This window comes from Crotalus tigris, unplaced genomic scaffold (genome assembly GCF_016545835.1).
Source record: "Crotalus tigris isolate CLP2741 ecotype Arizona unplaced genomic scaffold, ASM1654583v1 scf7180000018525.42219311030:4301911, whole genome shotgun sequence".
Lineage (NCBI taxonomy): Eukaryota > Metazoa > Chordata > Lepidosauria > Squamata > Viperidae > Crotalus > Crotalus tigris.
Window position 1 is genome coordinate 3,646,013 of NW_024097057.1, and position 16,998 is coordinate 3,663,010.

Sequence of the window (16,998 nt, forward strand, 5' to 3'; positions counted from 1 at the left end):
TCCATGTAGCCACAGGTTGGCTTGGTGTCTCGCAGGAGCCCAGCCGGTGTGGCTTGTCGCCCAGTATTTTACAGCTTAGTGTTTTGGGTTATGTCAGCTCAAGGTGGCTTAATAAGCCATGGTTAAGCATGTTGAGGCTTAACTTGTTTCGTGGATGCCTATTCTCTGTAGGAGAAGGCTCATTCAGCAACCACTGTTGAATGGTGGTTGGATTATGGCTTAAGGGGAGATGCATACAGGCAGTGGAAAGTTGAAAAAGTGAATTGGGACTTTAATTTTTATTTTTTTCTCAAGTACATCTGCTTAGAATAATAATTTTATTAGTCTCGTACACCGATTTTCCCAACCAGGTATTTTCCAGGTTTCTCAATTCCATAATGCCCATCCAGAATTGCTCTTATTATAGCATCCATCTTGTGAACTCTCAAGTTTTCCCTTTTCGCTGTGTCCAAAATGGACAGTGATTAACATATGTATATATTTGTATGGAATTACAGTAGCTCCAGCTTGGTTGTTTCCTTGCAGACATTTCATTACCCAATGAAATACATACGTACATATACATGTATGTATATAGCATGTGTATATTTGTGTTATGTATGTATGTATGAGTAGAAATACTTTCAAGAACCGGCAACAGAATTTCATTTTTAATGTGGGCCAGTGTGCTCACAGTAAAATTGACTAAGGTTATCTTATTATTTATTATTTAAAACTGCCTTCCTTAACAAGGATATGTCCTACATGTGTGAACCTTTACATCACTTTCCCAAATTCACATGGACAGCCACATTGGCTGGTTCACGTTACACTAAATCAAATTGATCCTAATCACAAGGTTGACAAATTCACACTCTAAACTAAATCATAGTAACCTGTTTTTCTTTGCCTTAGCTTGATCTGGGAATCAAGCCATTGTGGGTTATAACCCATTGCCATATTTTTTTATTGTGTTGAATAAATCACAATTGGCTAGATATGCAACCCAAATAAACCACACTGTAGTGTATTAAAATGGTGCGGTGCAGAGGAGGTGAGTGTGGTCAGTAAAATGATAAAATGCTGGGGCTTTTATTGTGAAGTAGGATAATAAAATATAATATGCTTTGTACTATAATTCAACAACAGTAAAGAAAATAAACAATTCAGCAACTCACTCTTCTTATTAATCTAGGTCCAGTGCCAAGGAACACAAAGATATGGTGTACTTGCCGGGGAAGACATGAACATAAATGTTTATATAAATAAACTAAAATTATGTGCTCACACTGTTTGGTAGTAATGGGTTTTAAGTTGGCTTGAATTGCATTTGTGGAATTTATTTCTATCCTGGTGTGTGTTTATTATGAATTTAGTTAAAAAGCACTGTACTTGTGTACTGTCTACACTGACACCCTGGTCTGCCACCTGTGCAAGTGCTGCGTGTACACATGCATGCTCACGTGGCCCAGTTCCCCTCTCCCCCCCCCCCGTCGGACCAAGCCGCAAAGTCTGGGGGCCGCTGCTCAAGACATCATGTTCTCATCAACTAAAATGGCCTTCTGTCCATGCTTGTGTTCCTGCCAAAGTCTGAGATCCTACATTGCATTAAACCATGGACTGTATTTCCAAGGTTTCCTGATCCAAATGGGCTGAATTTACAGAATGCCCTAACTCTTAAAACACACACACACACACACACACACACACACACACACACACACACACACGAGCTCAGAGCTCTTAAGGAACAACACCTCCATTCTTGACTTCTGATTATTGGTTTCATTTTGGAGAAACCAGTTGCGATCACACCTTGGACCAAGTGATCAACCATGGGAGAACCTTGTAGAAGGAACTGAACTGAGTTATTGATGTCCATCTTCTTGTGAATCACACAGGATGGTTGTTGGTCACCAAGGATTTGCCCTATCCTGTGGACATCAGCTAAAATAGGCTTCTAACCATGATTGCATTTCACCAGACAAAAAGTCAGATTTCATGTATTGCCCTGGCCTAAACCATAGTTTGCGTTCCCAAGAGTTTCTGATCCAAATGGGTTGGGCTTGCATAATTCCCTAAACCAGGGGTGTCAAAACTGCCGGCCCGCGGACCAGCTGCGTCATGGCGAAACCGTGCTCATCCCATTGCCAATGGAAAAAATTGTTGCAACACATCACGTGACGTGACTTTGACACCCACATACATACATGCACACAGTCATACTAGAGCTTAGAGCTCTCAAGGAACAGTACGTCCATTCTTAATTTCTGGTCGCTGATTTTGTTTTGGACAAACAAGCTGGGATTAAGCTTGGACCATGTAATAAATAAATCATGGGCGAACCTAGTAGAAGAAGAAGCTGAGCTGAGTTGCTGAAGTCCATCTTCTTGTGATGCAAAAGTAAAAACCCTTCAGCACAATCACATGATGGTGGTGGGTTGCCAAGGACTGAGTTCTTTGGAGGTCTTTAGGGTGTAGCTTTTCAATTTCGGGCACCCTGAAAGGAAAGCTTCCACCACCCCATGGCTGACCACGCAGAAACAGTGGACCTCTTTCAAGCCTGTGCATTTTCGGGCCAAGCCAATGAGCGAGTCGTTCAGTTCGTCGGAAGAGGTGGTGCGAAGGACCAGCTTCTCCAACGTGCTGCTATAGTTGTTGGTGGCAAAGCGAATTTGATACACTATGTATGTGTAAGTATTCAGCTGCAGCTCCGTCACTGGGATGTTGGGCTTCAAGATGCGAGGGATCTTCCACTGTGGGACCGTGGGGTCCAATTCCAGTTGGACGTAGAGCCGGGGATATTTGTTGCGCACCAAAGCCCAGAGTTCTTCCGAGATCACGGGAATGTATTTGTCCAGACGCTCGCAGAAAATATCCAGGCACTTGAAAGTTGACCGCTTGGATGTCACCAGTTCCTTAAACACATCATCGGAAAGGCTGGCGTAATAGACCCCCAGGGTGGATAATCTGGGGCAAGCCTTCAGAAGCTCAATGATGGCCTCAGGGGTGACGTTGCAAACCAAGGTGCGGTTGTTAAGGTACAAGGTGTGCAGATTTGGGCTACTGGAGGCCACCAAGTGGACGATCCCATCGTCCAGAGTGAAGGGCATTCCCCGGAAATCAATATGCTGGAGGTCAATTTGGTTCTGGCTCTGGCAGATGCCCCCGATGCTCTGCAGGATGTCTTGGCCGGAATAGAAATAGGGGTTCTCTCCCGTGCATTCGATGCACAAGGCCTGCAGCTTGTGGTTCTGCTTGGCCAGAAGGTCCAGGATTTGGGAGACTTTCTTACGGGTTCCCTCCTTGGACTGATCAAACACCATCTTGAGGCGTTTGATGTGGCACAGGAACTGGTGCAAATGCTGCAGTGTGGCATCATCTTCGGCAACACACCTGGGAAACCATGGGGAGGGTGGGAATGGAAAAATACCACAATGTTGGAATTACAGCAAATCAAAACAATCCTGATCATAGATCCAGACTCCCATCTCTCTCTCCTTCTCTCTCTCTCTCTCTCTCCCTCCCTCCCTCCCTCGCTCTCCCTCTCTCTCTCTCTCTCTCTCTCTCTCTCTCTCTCTCTCTCTCTCTCGGGAATCCTCAAAACATGTCTGTCTATCTTCTATTTATCTTGGGAATCCTCAAAACATCTCTCTGTTGGGAATCTTCAAAACATGTCTGTCTGTCTGTCTATCACCTGCCTGCCTGCCTGCCATCAATTAATCAATTTACTTAGAACATGTTCTATTAAAATACATATTGATGTTGAATTGTGTATTGATATTGACAATTAACCAGTGGAACAGCTTGCCTTCAGACGTTGTGGGTGCTTCATCACTGGAGGTTTTTAAGAAGAGACTGGACAGCCACTTGTCTGAAATGGCACAGAGGCTGGACTAGAAGACCTTGAAGATCCCTTCCAGCTCTATTCTATTATGATTCTGACGTCAGCCTTTGTGTTGATCAAACTAGGAGTCAGACACACAAGCTGCCAAACACTCATCAATCATTGTCTTTATACCAGGTTGCTTCACGTCTCAAAGTTCATCAGAAACTGGTCTGGTAGGTTTGGAGTACAGGTGTGCTGTACAAGTGCAAATCTGTGGTCTGAATGGAGACTCCTGACAAACTTCTTTACAACTGGTGGCTACGCAGAACAGCTTCACGCCTCATTGAAATCCATTGTCTCCTTAATCATTTATTGAGTAAGTTACAATCATTTATTGAGTAAGTTACAACTGGCAAGGTTCATACAATGCACTAAGCCATAATCTCAGCTGGACACCCTAGGAGCTAGATCAGCGGTTCTCAACCTGTGGGTCGGGACCACATTTGGGGTCGAACGACCATTTAACGGGGGTCACCAAACAACGCAGTCCGTCATTCTTTTCCCCTTTTCCTTAGCTGTGCTACTCCCTTTTATTCTATTGGCTTTTGAAAGCCAACAGAATAGACTCTCTTGAATAGAGTCTAATTCTATTGGCTTTCAAAAGCCAATAGGAATTGTCCAGGCTGTCTCTACCCAAGTCCCATTCTGCAAACGGTGCTGCACCAGTTGAGTAGTCCTCGACTTACGACCGGTTGAGTAGTCCTCGACTTACAACCGGTTGGGGGTCATGGCATTAAAAAGGTTGAGAACCACTGAGCTAGATTATATATCCTAAGCCAAAGCTAAACCACCCATAGCACGATTAGAATGGTGCATGCTTGGCTAGAAAAAATGTTGGGAAAACATGTAGATTTTAAACCTGAACTTTTTTAATTAGGTATAATGCCAGAAACGCTTGGCAAACAAAAATATATACTTGATTTTATTTTTATTTCTTTATATATTTTATTAATTTTCCAATTTTACATTTGAATATTTAAAAAGCAACGTGGTGACTGGGTTATTCAATAATTCAATAACAAAATCTTACAACATCAAATATTTCTTCTCTTTTTCCCCTAACATTTTTACTATCTCATATTCAGGTTAGTACATTTCTAATTATATCCACTCAATAAGAACATCATTACTATATTTATCAATAAAAGTTTAGCTTATACATAGCTTAATTACATTCAATCTTCATAAAAAATTATATATACTTGATTTTGCATGTGATAACAGTGGCAAGAATCATATTCACACAATATTGGAAAAATAAAGAAATACCACCAGAGGAAGAAATAATTAAAAAAAAAATGCTAGATTGTGCGGAAATGGGCAGACTTACTCGGAGGTTGAAAGAAAAAGAAGAAGAAACAGAATACTATCAAACTTGGGACTTATTTTATCAATGGCTGAAGAAAAAAATAAGGGATTAGGAATTCAATCTGTATTAGTGAACGATAAACTCAGACAACACATTTGTTGAATAAGTACTTTTGAATTGTATTAAAAAAATCAGTATTTTTTTTTAAAAAATAGAATGGGGCATGCACCCTAACCTAGTGCAAACTGCTTTTATGAGTATTATATCCTTGTGCACCACACCCTTCCGCCTATTAAGCCAGTTCAACTACAGGCCCATTAGGTTCCATTCTTACCTGACTTCTGTATAGCTCCACACACAGGTAGTAGAAACCGCTGCAGCCCACTTCTGGCAGACCTGGAAAACCACATGTCTGTCTTGCAGAGATAAGTAGCGAAAGATGTGGGAGAGAATTTCCTCCGGAACGTAGCTCCAGGCATCTCCTACTGTCTCCGGCATCCTTTGGGGACCTGTTCAAGAGGGTTTCCTTCTTCGCTGAAAGAAAACACACACTAAATATCAAACCCTGATCTTCTTCCCCCATAGCCAATTATTATTATTAATTTTTTTGCATCTCCCCATCCCAGAGCTGTCAAAATGTGGTGGCGCCATTTTGTGAAGAGAGAGAAGAGAAATATATAAAAAAAAAGAAACCAAAAGCTGCTTTAGGTTGTGATTTAAAAAAATAAAATAAAATCTATAGGTTATTTAAAAAAAAAAAAAACCAAACCTGTATCCCAATCGAAAAATAGATTTTAAAAAACCAGCTCCTTCCTCCAGTGGACTCAGAGAGCTACAGATAGTTCATGACTTACAACCACGACTGAGCCCAGACTTTATGTTGCTAAGTGAGACCAAGTGAATTTTGCCCCGTTTAACGACTTTGTCACCATTGTTAAGCGAATCCCTGCAGCTGCTAAGTGAGTGATCCGGTTGTTAAGTGAATCTGGCTTCCCCCGTTGACTTTGCTTGTCAGAAAGTCGCCAAAGGGGATCACGTGACCCCGGGACCCAGCAACTGTCATAAGTATGAATCAGTCGCCAAGCATCTTGAATTGAATGCCCAGCACATCTGGGGGAGAATCCAGGAATAAAAGCAGGGATTTATTAGCAGGAGGAGGAGGAGAAGAAAGAAAGAAAGAAAGAAAGAAAGAAAGAAAGAAAGAAAGAAAGAAAGAAAGAAAGAAAGAAAGAAAGAAAGAAAGAAAGAAAGAAAGAAAATGAGATTGAGAATTTGAGAATTTTCATATCACCTACCAAGAATCCTTTCACTCCGGAGCAGAGATTCCTGCTTCCCTTCCTGCTTTCTCACCGCAGATCTGAAAAAGGAGGAGAAAAGATCAGCCGCTACTTTTACTTTCCCGAAAGACAGAATGGATGAAGTCACTTCCTTGATTTAAGGCACACTTTTCTTTTTATTTGTAGTTCAGTTCAGCCCAGCCCCAAACTGACCTTTGATTTTCCGGCTCATTATCCTTGCTCATAAAAAGTGTGTTTGTTCTGCCCCCTGCACTTCCTAAGTCATCAGGCAACGGAGCCCCTGGCATTGCATTTCAAAATGAAACACGAAACACATGGACCCACTGCTCAGAAAAGCTCCCAGATTTTCCTTCTGTGAATAAATAATCCATTCTCTCTTGTCTGTTTCCCAACTAGCAACAGGCTTTCTCACACTCTTCCTTCAAACAGCCTGGAGCTCACATTTCAGATTTATTGCTTTGATGATGTAAGTGGATTACTTAAATGTCCATGGAGATTCTCAGTCCACCAGGACAGGTTATCCCAAAGGTGTTTTTTTTTTTTCAGGAGGCAACTGGACTTTGTTTTTCTTTGAAAATACAAGAATATAAATCCTTCCGTTCTCCACCATCCGGTTAGAGCTGAAGAAGCTTCTTGGATGAGCGAAACGTCTTCAGAGAAAAAAAAAAAAAAGAGGGGGGGGGGTCTGTAGATATTTTCTCATCCCTCTTTCTGGCCTGTGCAGCAGACAGGCTGGTTGCGATGGTTTTTTTTTTTTTTTTTTCCTGCAGTCCTAACTATCCGTTGAAGTTGTGGGTTTCAAGAAGAGGTTGGGCAACCATTTGTCCGGCATGGCATAACCTCCTGCTTGGGCAGAGGGCTCGACTAGAAGATCTCCAAGGTCCCTTCCAACCAGATTAATCTATGATTCGAAGTCCACGAACCTAGAAGGAAACGAGGCACAAAGCGCAGAGCTCTTCAGGATGGCTACAAGGGGGCTGACTGGACTGGCTCATTGGGAATTTCAAGCTACGAGTCAGGTCGCTTGGTCGTCAGGATTGACAGCTGCCTCCTGAATGTCAGCAGGAAGGGGAGAGAGATCCGCGCCTTATTCTACCCAGCCACACGTGGCTGGCCTCTGCACGACACGGCGCCCTGGGCTGTGATAACGCGCCAGGCATTTGCGGTGACAAGGGCCGGGCCCTCTAGGCATGCTCAGAGGCACGCTTCTTGGCTCCTCTATTCCCCCCGCCTCTCTTCCCCAAAGCACCCCGTCTACCTACCGTGCCCAAAATCAGAGCCCGGGATTCTCCTGCAGGCAAAACTTCCCGGAAGGCGTCCGCTTCCTAATACGGTATCAAGAAATTCACTGGCTCCCCTCTGATTGGCTACGGAGATGTCTCTCTGCCCCCCCCCTCACCCACCTCCGGCCACCGCTTGCCCAATGAAAGGGAGCCCCGGCCGGATTGGCAGCTCCTCCGGCCACTCGCGCCGGGCCCCGCTCTTCGGGAACCCGGACGGCGCCACAAAGTAACTGGCGCGGCGCCCCCGAAGTTCTTCGGGTTCTTTTTGGTGTGTGTGTGTGTGAGTGTGTGTGTGTGAGTGGGCCGGGCCGGCGGCGGGAAAAGTCTCCGCAGCCCACGAAGAAGCGGCGCCCGATCCTAGCCCGGGAAGGCGCGCACGTGCTGGGATGGCTTCTTAGCCCGGAGCGGCTGACGCGCAGAGGCGGAAGGCGGCGGCGGCCGGGGCAGCGCGCCTGGAGGCGGGTAGGCACCGCGGAAGGGGATCGGCAGGGCGCGGGGCTCCCCTCTCGCCGCCCGGTGAGCCCCGGGGAGGCCGATTCGGAACAGGCGGGTCCCCCTCCCGGCCTCTCCGTCGACCTCCGGCTGGGAAGCCCGCCGGGCTGCGTGGCAAAGCGGGGGCGACGGGGGCCGGCCCTCGGGTTCCGATCCCTTCCCGGGGCTTCGCGAGGCGTCGGAATGGGGTCCGGAGCGCTCTTTGCTGAGCCCCTGAAGTCAGAGCGCTTCAAAGGGGCAGATGCGGACTCCGGAGACGCCGCGGGCTGTCCGGGTTGCCCGACTCGGCGCGCCCTGCTCCCCTCGGCGCGATTTCGCCCTCGGCGCCCCCAGCCCGGGCCGTCCTGGCGAAGGGCCTCCTCGGCGCCTGTCCCGGGCGGACCGCTTTCCCTCGGATCCCCCCCTGCAGCTGTTTCCAGCTGTCGCCGCCTTGGGGCTCCGGAGCGGCCGCGATCGGGGTCACCACCGCCGCCACCATCCCCACATGTCGGGCGGACGCTGCTCGGGAGGCGTCTGGCCGCACTTTCGGTTTAGCCCGCCCGCTCGCCTGCCCGCCTGCCCCAGTCCCCGGGCCTGGGGCTCCCGAGGAGGCGGAGGGGGGGCTGCGGGTCTAGTCTGCAGGGTGGGCAAAGGGGGAGCCGGCTTTCCCTTCGGGAGGAGACAGCGGGAAGAGCCCCGGGTCCTAGCAAGATCGTGGGGAGGGCAGCGCCTCTCCGAGTCCCGCGTCTCGGCCTTTCCGGGAAGGGCGGCGGCGGCGCGGCTCCCTTCCAAGACGCGCCGTTTAGCAGCGCCGTCGTCGGCTTCGGCTCTCGGTCAGGCGCTGCCGGGAAGGGCGTCCTCGTTCCGCCGTTAGAGCGAGGAGGAAGGAGGCAGCGCTGGGCCGAGGCAAGGAGGGAGGGAGGGAGAGGCGCCGGGCCTTCCGCCTTTCCTCGACGGAGCGAGGTCGTTATTCCGGAATAAAGTCATTGGCCCAACTGGTGCTTTGGGTGCTAATCCGGTCCTGTCTGATTGACCGATAAGAGGTTAATCCATTGACCAGAATAGAGTTGGAAGGGATCTTGGAGGTCTTCTAGTCCAACCCCCTGCTCAGGTAGGAGACCATCTGGTTTCTAGCCATCCCTAAACCTGTTCCTAGTACAGGGTAGTCCTCGACTTACAGACACAACTGAGCCCCAAATTTCTCTTGCTAAGCAAAACAGTCGTTAAGTAAAGCATGGCTCCATTTTACGACCTTTCTTGCCACGGTTGTTAAGTGAATCACTAGGCATTAGCACACTGTTGAACGTGACTCATGCACACATGCCCTTTGCACATCTACCTTTGCTCAAGTTCAGTGGAGGGAAGACACCGGGTGTGTTGGGCGACACCCTGAAAGCTTGACCGGTTGCAGCCATATTTAAAAATAATAGACTCAGCATAATAAAAACGAGTTGTCCTCAACGGCACGTAAGCAGTGGAGTACCACAGGGTTCCATCTTAGGCCCAGTACTCTTCAATATCTTCATCAATGACTTAAGACGGGGGAATTGAAGGGGAACTCATCAGATTTGCAGATGACACCAAACTGTCAGGAATAGCCAACATCCCAGAAGAGAAACTCAGGATCCAAAAAGATCTTGACAGTCTTGAACAGTGGGCCCTGTCCAACAAAATGAGTTTCAACATGCAGCAAAGCAAAGTCCTACCCTTAGACAGGAAAAACCAAAGGAACAAATGCAGATTGGGTGAGACCTGGCTTGGAGGCAGCAACTGTGAGAGGGACTTTGGAATCTTGGTGAACAATCCTGGGTTGTATAAACAGAGGCATGGAATCAAGATCACACAAAGTACTAGTACCACTTTATAAAGCCCTAGTAAGACCACACCTCGAATACTATAGCCAATTTTGATCACAAAAAAAGATGTTGAGAGTTTAGAAAAAAATCAGAGAAGAGCAACTAAGATGATCTAAGGCCTGGAGGCTAAAACGTACGAAGAACGGTTGCGGGACTTGGGTTTGGCTAGTCTAAAGAAAAGAAATAGGGGAAACATGATAGCAGTGTTTCCGTATCTGAGGGGCTTCCACAAGGCAGAGGGGTTCAGGTTGCTCACCAGAGCACCAGAAGGCAGGACAAGAAACAGTGGTTGGAAACTGACCAAAGAGAGAAGCAACCTGGAATTAAGGAGAAACTTCCTCACAATGAGGACAACCAGTGGAACAGCTTGCCTCTAGAAATTGTCGGACTACCTTTGGTTGATGATTGTCTTCGGATGAGGATGCTTTAAGACAGAGTTCCCCAACGCTTCCAGCTTCGTGGACCGGCGGGGGGGGGGAGATGGTTCCAGGCGAGCGGCTGGCAAGCGTGTGCCCATAGCTCCATTTCCACGAGCAGCGTGCACATGTGCCTGCTCGCAACTGGGGATGTATGTGTATGTGTGCTTGCTGACCGTTCCTGTGGCTTGTTTGCAGAACCCCTCATGGCCCACTAGTGGGCTGCAGCCCGCAGGTTGGGGACCCCTGTTTTAAGGCGTCTCTGTAATGGCTGATTTGTGTTCCATTTCAACAGGCATTTTCAGGATGGCGGCCAGTATGGATAAATGGGTAGGCAGTGCTCACCTGTTTGTCCGAGCAATTTCGGGAGCGGACGTTTTACCTACATTCTACAGAGACCCACAGTTGAAGCCCTGTGTATACAGAGCATTGAGGTCGGCATTTGCAGGTATATTGCTGTCATTAGCCTTGGTCCACCTACCCCATGTGTTTATGACCAGTGGGAATCAGTTGTCCAGTTGGCTAAACAGCTCAGATTTTTTTCTTCCAAGTTCAAAATGCTTTCCACTACTACCCTGTGTAAATAATAATAATAATTATCTTTTATTCATTAGACATGAACCTCAGTCAACTGAACATTCAAATTGGCTGGCGCTGATGGTTGACACGGGTTGCTACCAGCATCCTAGGTGTCAACCAGGTACCTCCTTGAAATATAAGATGTTCCGAGTACCGCAGTTTTTTTGTAACATTGCTGGAGTTATTGCAGGAAGCTGCAGTTTCTTGATGTATTCTGCAAAGTTTTGGGATATAGTTCCCAGTGCCCTGATGACAGAGGGTATCACCGTTACATGTTTCATCCATAATTGGGCAGTTTCGTTGTTGTTGTTATTATTATTATTTCCTTCCTTGGATCTGCTGAGTCATGTTTACTTATGTTTGCAGAAAGAGATTACACCCACGGGGCTTCTGTTTTCTGTTCCCAAAAAAATTATAGTGGATAAGTTCAACCCATTCTCCAGTCACCATAGTCATAAAGTTAAGGGTAGATGAGTCACCATCTACTTACCTTTTAACTTTTACCTGCAGGAAGGAAAAACCACACTAGCATTTTTCAAACCTGGCAACTTTAAAATGTATGGGCTTCAAATCCCAGCTGGTCTTCTGGAAGTTGAAGTCCACAAACCTTAACATCCCCAAGTTTGAAAAACACCAGCTTAGATCTTCTGCTGCTGCAGCCAGCAGTAAACCCTCTGATTCACTTTCCCTTTTCCCCCTTCTTTCCTCCGCAGAATCCATAAAGGACTTTAGTGGGGTGGATATTCTGAAGATCCATTGTAGTGACCCTGATTTGATCATCCAACTCAAATTCCACAAGGAAAAGAAGTGCCTAAAGTTCCTGCAAAGCTACTACCGAGGAAAGCTTCAGGAAGCTCTCCAGGAGAATCTCAAGGTCTTCTCGTCCTTGACCAGCCTAGAGCCCATCAAGATGGAGCTGAAGGCTGGTGCTGAAAAGTTGGATTCCTTCATCCAGGAAGAAGAACGTTGTCTGGCATACATCTCTCAGCAGAAGGTAAGTGTCAGAGCCTGAAATGGGTGGCTTGTTGTCACTTCGGAGAGACAGCCGCTAAAATGCAGGCCCAGCGTCCACATGAAGGAAGGTCCCCTCGTCTTTCTCAACCAAGCGTTCCAGCTTTCCTTGTTTTAGATCTGAGCAGTTTTATACTGCTCTGGAAAGACCACACTTAGAATACTGCATCCAGCTTTGGTCACCACTACATTAAAAAGATTTTGAGACTTTGGAAAGAGGGCGGAGAAGAGCAGCAAGGATGATCAGGAGGTTGCAGGCTAAAATATTTGAAGAAAAGTTGCAGGAATTGGGTATGTCTAGTCTAGTGAAAAGAAGGACTGGGGGTGACACGATAGCAGTCTTCCAAATATCTCAGGGGTTGCCACAAAAAAGAGGGAGTCAAGCTCCAAAGCACCTGAAGGCAGGATAAGAAGCAACAGATGGAAACTAATCAAGGAGAGAAACAACCTGGAATTAAGGAGAAAGTTCCTGACAGTTAGAACAATAATCAGTGGAACGACTTGCCTCCAGAAGTTGTGGGTGCTCCATCACTGGAGGTTTTTAAGAAGAGTTTAGACAGCCATTTGTCCAGAATGATATAAGTTCTTCTCCTAGAGCAGGGGGTTGGACTAGATGACCTCCGAGTTCCCTTCCAACTCTTGTTACTCAGATTAGAAAAAAATGCTAACTAATACAGAAAATAATTCACAAAAACATTTCTCCCCCCCCCCTTTTTTTTTTTTTTTTTTGAAGCCGGATCACCTCAGAGATGAAGAAATAACAGAGCTGGAAGAATTGTTCATGAGTCTTTCTTTTCAAGAAATTCTCCCTCCATCCCTGAAGTCGCAGCTCTCTTCAGATCCTCCCCTTCTCACTTTGAATTCCTCCCCTCCGTCTTCCGGCCCTCCAGGGATTTCAGAGTCTCCGCTTAAAGAGGACACCTTCATTTTCCAGAACCAGCAATTTGGTGAGTGTTTCAGGCAGGGACTTGAGACAAAAACGCTGGGCAGAGATAGCGAATGGAAAGCCGAAACGTGACCGGGTGCAGACGTGCTGAGTATGTACTCCACAAGGACTGTACAGGTACTCCCCCCCAACTTAAAGCCGTTCGTTTAGTGGCCGTTCAAAGTTTAGTGGCCGTCAAAGGCACTGGAAAAAAAGTGATATGATCCCTTTTCACACTTGTGACCATTGCAGCATCCTGGTGGTCATGTGATCAAAATTCACACGCACCCCAGCTGGCGTGTTTTTACTGCGGTGGCAGAGCCCCACGACCTTCCGACTAGCAAAGTTAATGGGAAAGCCAAGCTCACTTTACAGCCACGTTACTAACTTAATAACTGCAGCGATTCACTGGCTGGGGAATTCTGGGAGTTGAAGTCCACAAGTCTTAAAATGGCCAAGTTGGAGGACCCCTGGTGTTGAACAAGACCTTTTGTCTAGACCAGGGGTAGTCAACCTTAGCTCTTTTATGACTCGTGGACTTCAACTCCCAGAATTCCTGAGCCAGCTATGCTGGCTCAAGAATTCTGGGAGTTGAAGTCCACGAGTCATAAAAGAGCTAAGGTTGACTACCCCTGGTCTAGACTAGAGTAGTTTTGCCAAAAATTCAGCTTGTGAGCCACATGCAGCCCTTGTGCAACCTTGAACCCACCCCCCCAAGAATGCACCCTCTTCCCTCCCATGGAGCTTTTAAAAAGATATTCCAGGGAGAACGGGTGCAGAGAAGAGCAGCAAAGATGATTAAGGGACTGGAAGTGAGAACATATGAAGAACGGTTACATGATGCGACAACAATCACAAGTGTGAAAGCGGTCATTTTTCAGTGCCATTGTAACTTCAAACAGCGACTGGTTATAACTTGAGGACTACCTGGTTGTAACTTGAGGGCTACCTGTGCATCTTGGGGGAGATCCAGGCTGGGAGAGGCAGTGTACAGAACTGTAGCTTAATCATAATATCTTTGTAAAGAGGAGACACGCAAGGATGTTAAAATAATTTGATTTTCCGCCTCCCTTTTGCAGCCAACCGAAAAATCACCGCCGATGACCACCAGAAATTTGCCAAACTGGTGTCAAAGAAGTGGAAACAGGTGGGCCGGTCCCTCTACCTGCAGACCAAGTGCCGGGCCCTTCGGGACCCCTTCATTGACAACCTGGCCATTGAATACGATCGCGAAGGCCTGTACGAACAAGCCTACCAGATGCTCCGCAGATACATTGACTCAGAGGGCAAAAAGGCCACTATTCAGAATCTGGTGGCCGCCTTGGAAGACAACGGCCTCATCAGCTTAGCCGAAGAAATTTTGGGTTTCCACCAAAGTGACTTGTCGTGAAGACAAAAGTGAGCCATTTTTTATTTTTATTTTTTTGGAGACTGCTAGCTTTACGCCTCTGTGATTTATCCTCCCACCTGCCTTTCTTGTGCATCTTGTTCAGTCCCTGATCAACTATGGCTTCTCCCTATGACTGTTTCCCAACCAGAATCAAGTCCAAAATCCTGAAGTCAAACTGGAAGATCAAGTATGATTTCAACGACAAATTGCAAGCCTACTCTGGAAGAGCAGCGGACTTTCTGATTGGAAATGAGAAAGATGATCTCCCCAGACACTGTCAGAGTCAAAGGATACGTAGCACAGGACAGGGTGGGCAGGACAAGAAGCAATGGGTAGAAGCTCATCAGAGGGAGATCCAACCTGGAACTAAGGATTTCCTGACAGTGAGAACGGTTAATCAGTGGAACAGCTTGCTTTCTGGGGTTGTGGGTGCTCTTGTCATTGGAGGTTTCCAAGAAAAGATTGGACAGTCATTTCTCCTGGATGATATGTGGTCTCCTGCCTACTTTGGGCTACTTTGACCAAAAGGCCTCCAAAGCACCTTCCAGCCTATGGTTCTATGATTGTTCCTTCCCCCTATCATGATCATAGGACAGATTTAACCTTGGTGTTCTCCTGGTCTTCAAGAGGCTGGCTGAGTAACCGAGTAGACCATTAGTTAAATAAAAAAAATAGCCCAGAAATTCAATCAACTACAGATTAGTAACCTCAGTCAATGCTGGGAAATTTATGATACCCAGATACCAGGCAGCCAAGCAATTGGTGTTCCCTGTTCCTAAATAGATGAGTTATATCAGGATTTCCCAAAACCCCAGTCCATGGACCAGTACAAGCAAAGCCCCATCCACAGGATGCAGGCAGCACACACAACTACGCATCCTCCAATTTGCAGAAAAACCTTTCTCCATGGAACCGGTCCCCAACCTTTTGGGCACCTCTGAAGTTATATTATTACATATTTTGAGAGGGCCAATTCATACCTTGATTTATGAGTTATTGATTGATATGAGCTTAGTCCACTTGTCGTTGGGGGTGACTTAGATTGGAGGTCTCCAATTTTGGCAACTTTAAGACTTGTGGATTTCAACTTTCAGAATTTCTCAGCCTTGCATAGGTGGCTGGGGAATTCTGGGAGTTGAAGTCCACAAATCTTAAAGTTGACATAGTGGGACACCCTTGCCTTAGATGTTCACATTGAAAGCCAGCTGATGTTCCTAAGGCAGGGAAAACGGAGGAATCACTCATTCATAAACACAGCAACTGGAGTTGCGAAGTTTGAGCCATCCCTGGGTAACATTTACACTAACGGATTTTTCTGCGTTGACATTTTCAACCTCTGAGTTATTCAAGAGGATGCTTCTAATTAAGTGGTTCTCAGCAACTTTTAAGACGTTTGGACTTCAAGTCCCAGAATTCCCCAGCCAGCAACACTGGTTTAGAGAATTCTGAGTGTTGAAGTCCAAGGTTGAGAAATACTGTTCTAAACAGTTTCTGTGACTTTTGAAGTTCGTCAACATTTCCTTGAAACAAGTGAGTCTCAGGTATTTTGTATAGAACCGTTATATTTTATTCAAACTCAATTCAATTTTTTTAAACTAGAAATTTTATATATATATATATATATATATATATATATATATATATATATATATATATATATATAGTCTCAAAACAAGCTTGGTCTGCATGGGTAGGATTTGACTTTTTTTAAAAAAAAAATTGAGCACACGTTCACTTTAATCTTTATAGTTGCTAGTCCTTAATTGCTTGCTTTTCTTAGTCTTTTAATAGCCGCTAAAACATGGAGTAACATTTAACGTTTTAGCACTATCATGCTGTAATACGAAATCAAATACTAACATTTATAATCTGACAAAGATTAAAATCTCATTTTTTTTCTACATAAAAAAAAAACAACCCAAGAGCATAGAACACTAGCACTATTTTAAAAAAAAAATCTGGAGGAAGCTTTCTGAATTACTGCTTCTGTTTCGCTAAAATGCTTTGACTAAGACCATTAAAATCTTGTGGTAAAAAACTATTAACTTCTAGAATCGTATTTATTTTAGTGGTATTTCACTAATATTTAACTGTTCTTTTTCATTGGTGCTGTAACATTGTTTCTTCTAAATCAGAGTAATTAAAAGGCAACAATATCAATATCCCTAACAGAGATTTTAATAAAGATGTGCTAATATTCAAAATGTATTGAATATGCCCATCAACTCCTGGACAGAATACAAGGAGGAAAAAAGCATGAAAACAAGCGATATGTCCTCATGGCATAAAAAATCAATTATAATTTTGCTTATAGCTGAACCATGGAAAAACTATGGCTTAGACCAGGGGTAGGCAACCTTGGCTCTTTTATGACTTGTGGACTTCATCTCCCAGAATTCCTGAGCCAGCATTCCCCAGCTTCTACAAGTATTTCTCGATTTACAACAGTTTTTGGTGACCGTTCAAAGATACAACGGCACTGAAAAAAGTAACCTCTGACCATTTTTCACATTTACGATCATATAGCATTCCCACAGTCCTGTGATCAAAATTCGGACACTTGGCAACTGGCATGTACTTAACAACGGTTGC

The 16,998-nt window shown here is 45.6% G+C and overlaps 2 protein-coding genes across 3 annotated transcripts; one reads left to right on the forward strand and one right to left on the reverse strand.

Moving 5' to 3' along the window:
* Window positions 1-281: 281 nt before the first annotated feature.
* On the reverse strand, window positions 282-7,819 carry LOC120312704 (F-box/LRR-repeat protein 8-like). Of its 2 annotated transcripts, none has more exons than XM_039353805.1 (4): window positions 7,738-7,819; window positions 6,473-6,534; window positions 5,512-5,711; window positions 282-3,375 (listed from the first exon to the last, which is right to left on the reverse strand). In XM_039353805.1, exons 3-4 carry the CDS (start codon window positions 5,673-5,675, stop codon window positions 2,403-2,405), a joined length of 1,137 nt encoding a protein of 378 aa, XP_039209739.1. In that variant the 5' UTR covers window positions 5,676-5,711; window positions 6,473-6,534; window positions 7,738-7,819; the 3' UTR covers window positions 282-2,402. The 2 variants fall into 2 exon arrangements, with proteins under 2 accessions (XP_039209739.1, XP_039209740.1); XM_039353806.1 differs by lacking the exon at window positions 7,738-7,819 and adding an exon at window positions 6,668-7,067.
* A 138-nt stretch (window positions 7,820-7,957) lies between these two features.
* TRADD (TNFRSF1A associated via death domain) lies at window positions 7,958-15,233 on the forward strand. The gene is made up of 5 exons (XM_039353807.1): window positions 7,958-8,220; window positions 10,797-10,949; window positions 11,794-12,074; window positions 12,825-13,038; window positions 14,096-15,233. Exons 2-5 carry the CDS (start codon window positions 10,808-10,810, stop codon window positions 14,404-14,406), a joined length of 948 nt encoding a protein of 315 aa, XP_039209741.1. The 5' UTR covers window positions 7,958-8,220; window positions 10,797-10,807; the 3' UTR covers window positions 14,407-15,233.
* Window positions 15,234-16,998: the final 1,765 nt, after the last annotated feature.

Bases quoted from the DNA above. Each gene is read 5' to 3' on its own strand.
- TRADD (XM_039353807.1), top strand. From the start codon at position 10,808: ATGGCGGCCAGTATGGATAAATGGGTAGGCAGTGCTCACCTGTTTGTC. The intron at 10,950-11,793 runs GTATATTGCTGT...TTTCCTCCGCAG, and splicing joins ATTGAGGTCGGCATTTGCAG to AATCCATAAAGGACTTTAGT. The intron at 13,039-14,095 runs GTGAGTGTTTCA...TCCCTTTTGCAG, and splicing joins TTTCCAGAACCAGCAATTTG to CCAACCGAAAAATCACCGCC.
- LOC120312704 (XM_039353805.1), bottom strand. From the start codon at position 5,675: ATGCCGGAGACAGTAGGAGATGCCTGGAGCTACGTTCCGGAGGAAATT. The intron at 3,376-5,511 runs GTAAGAATGGAA...ATGGTTTCCCAG, and splicing joins TGGAGCTATACAGAAGTCAG to GTGTGTTGCCGAAGATGATG.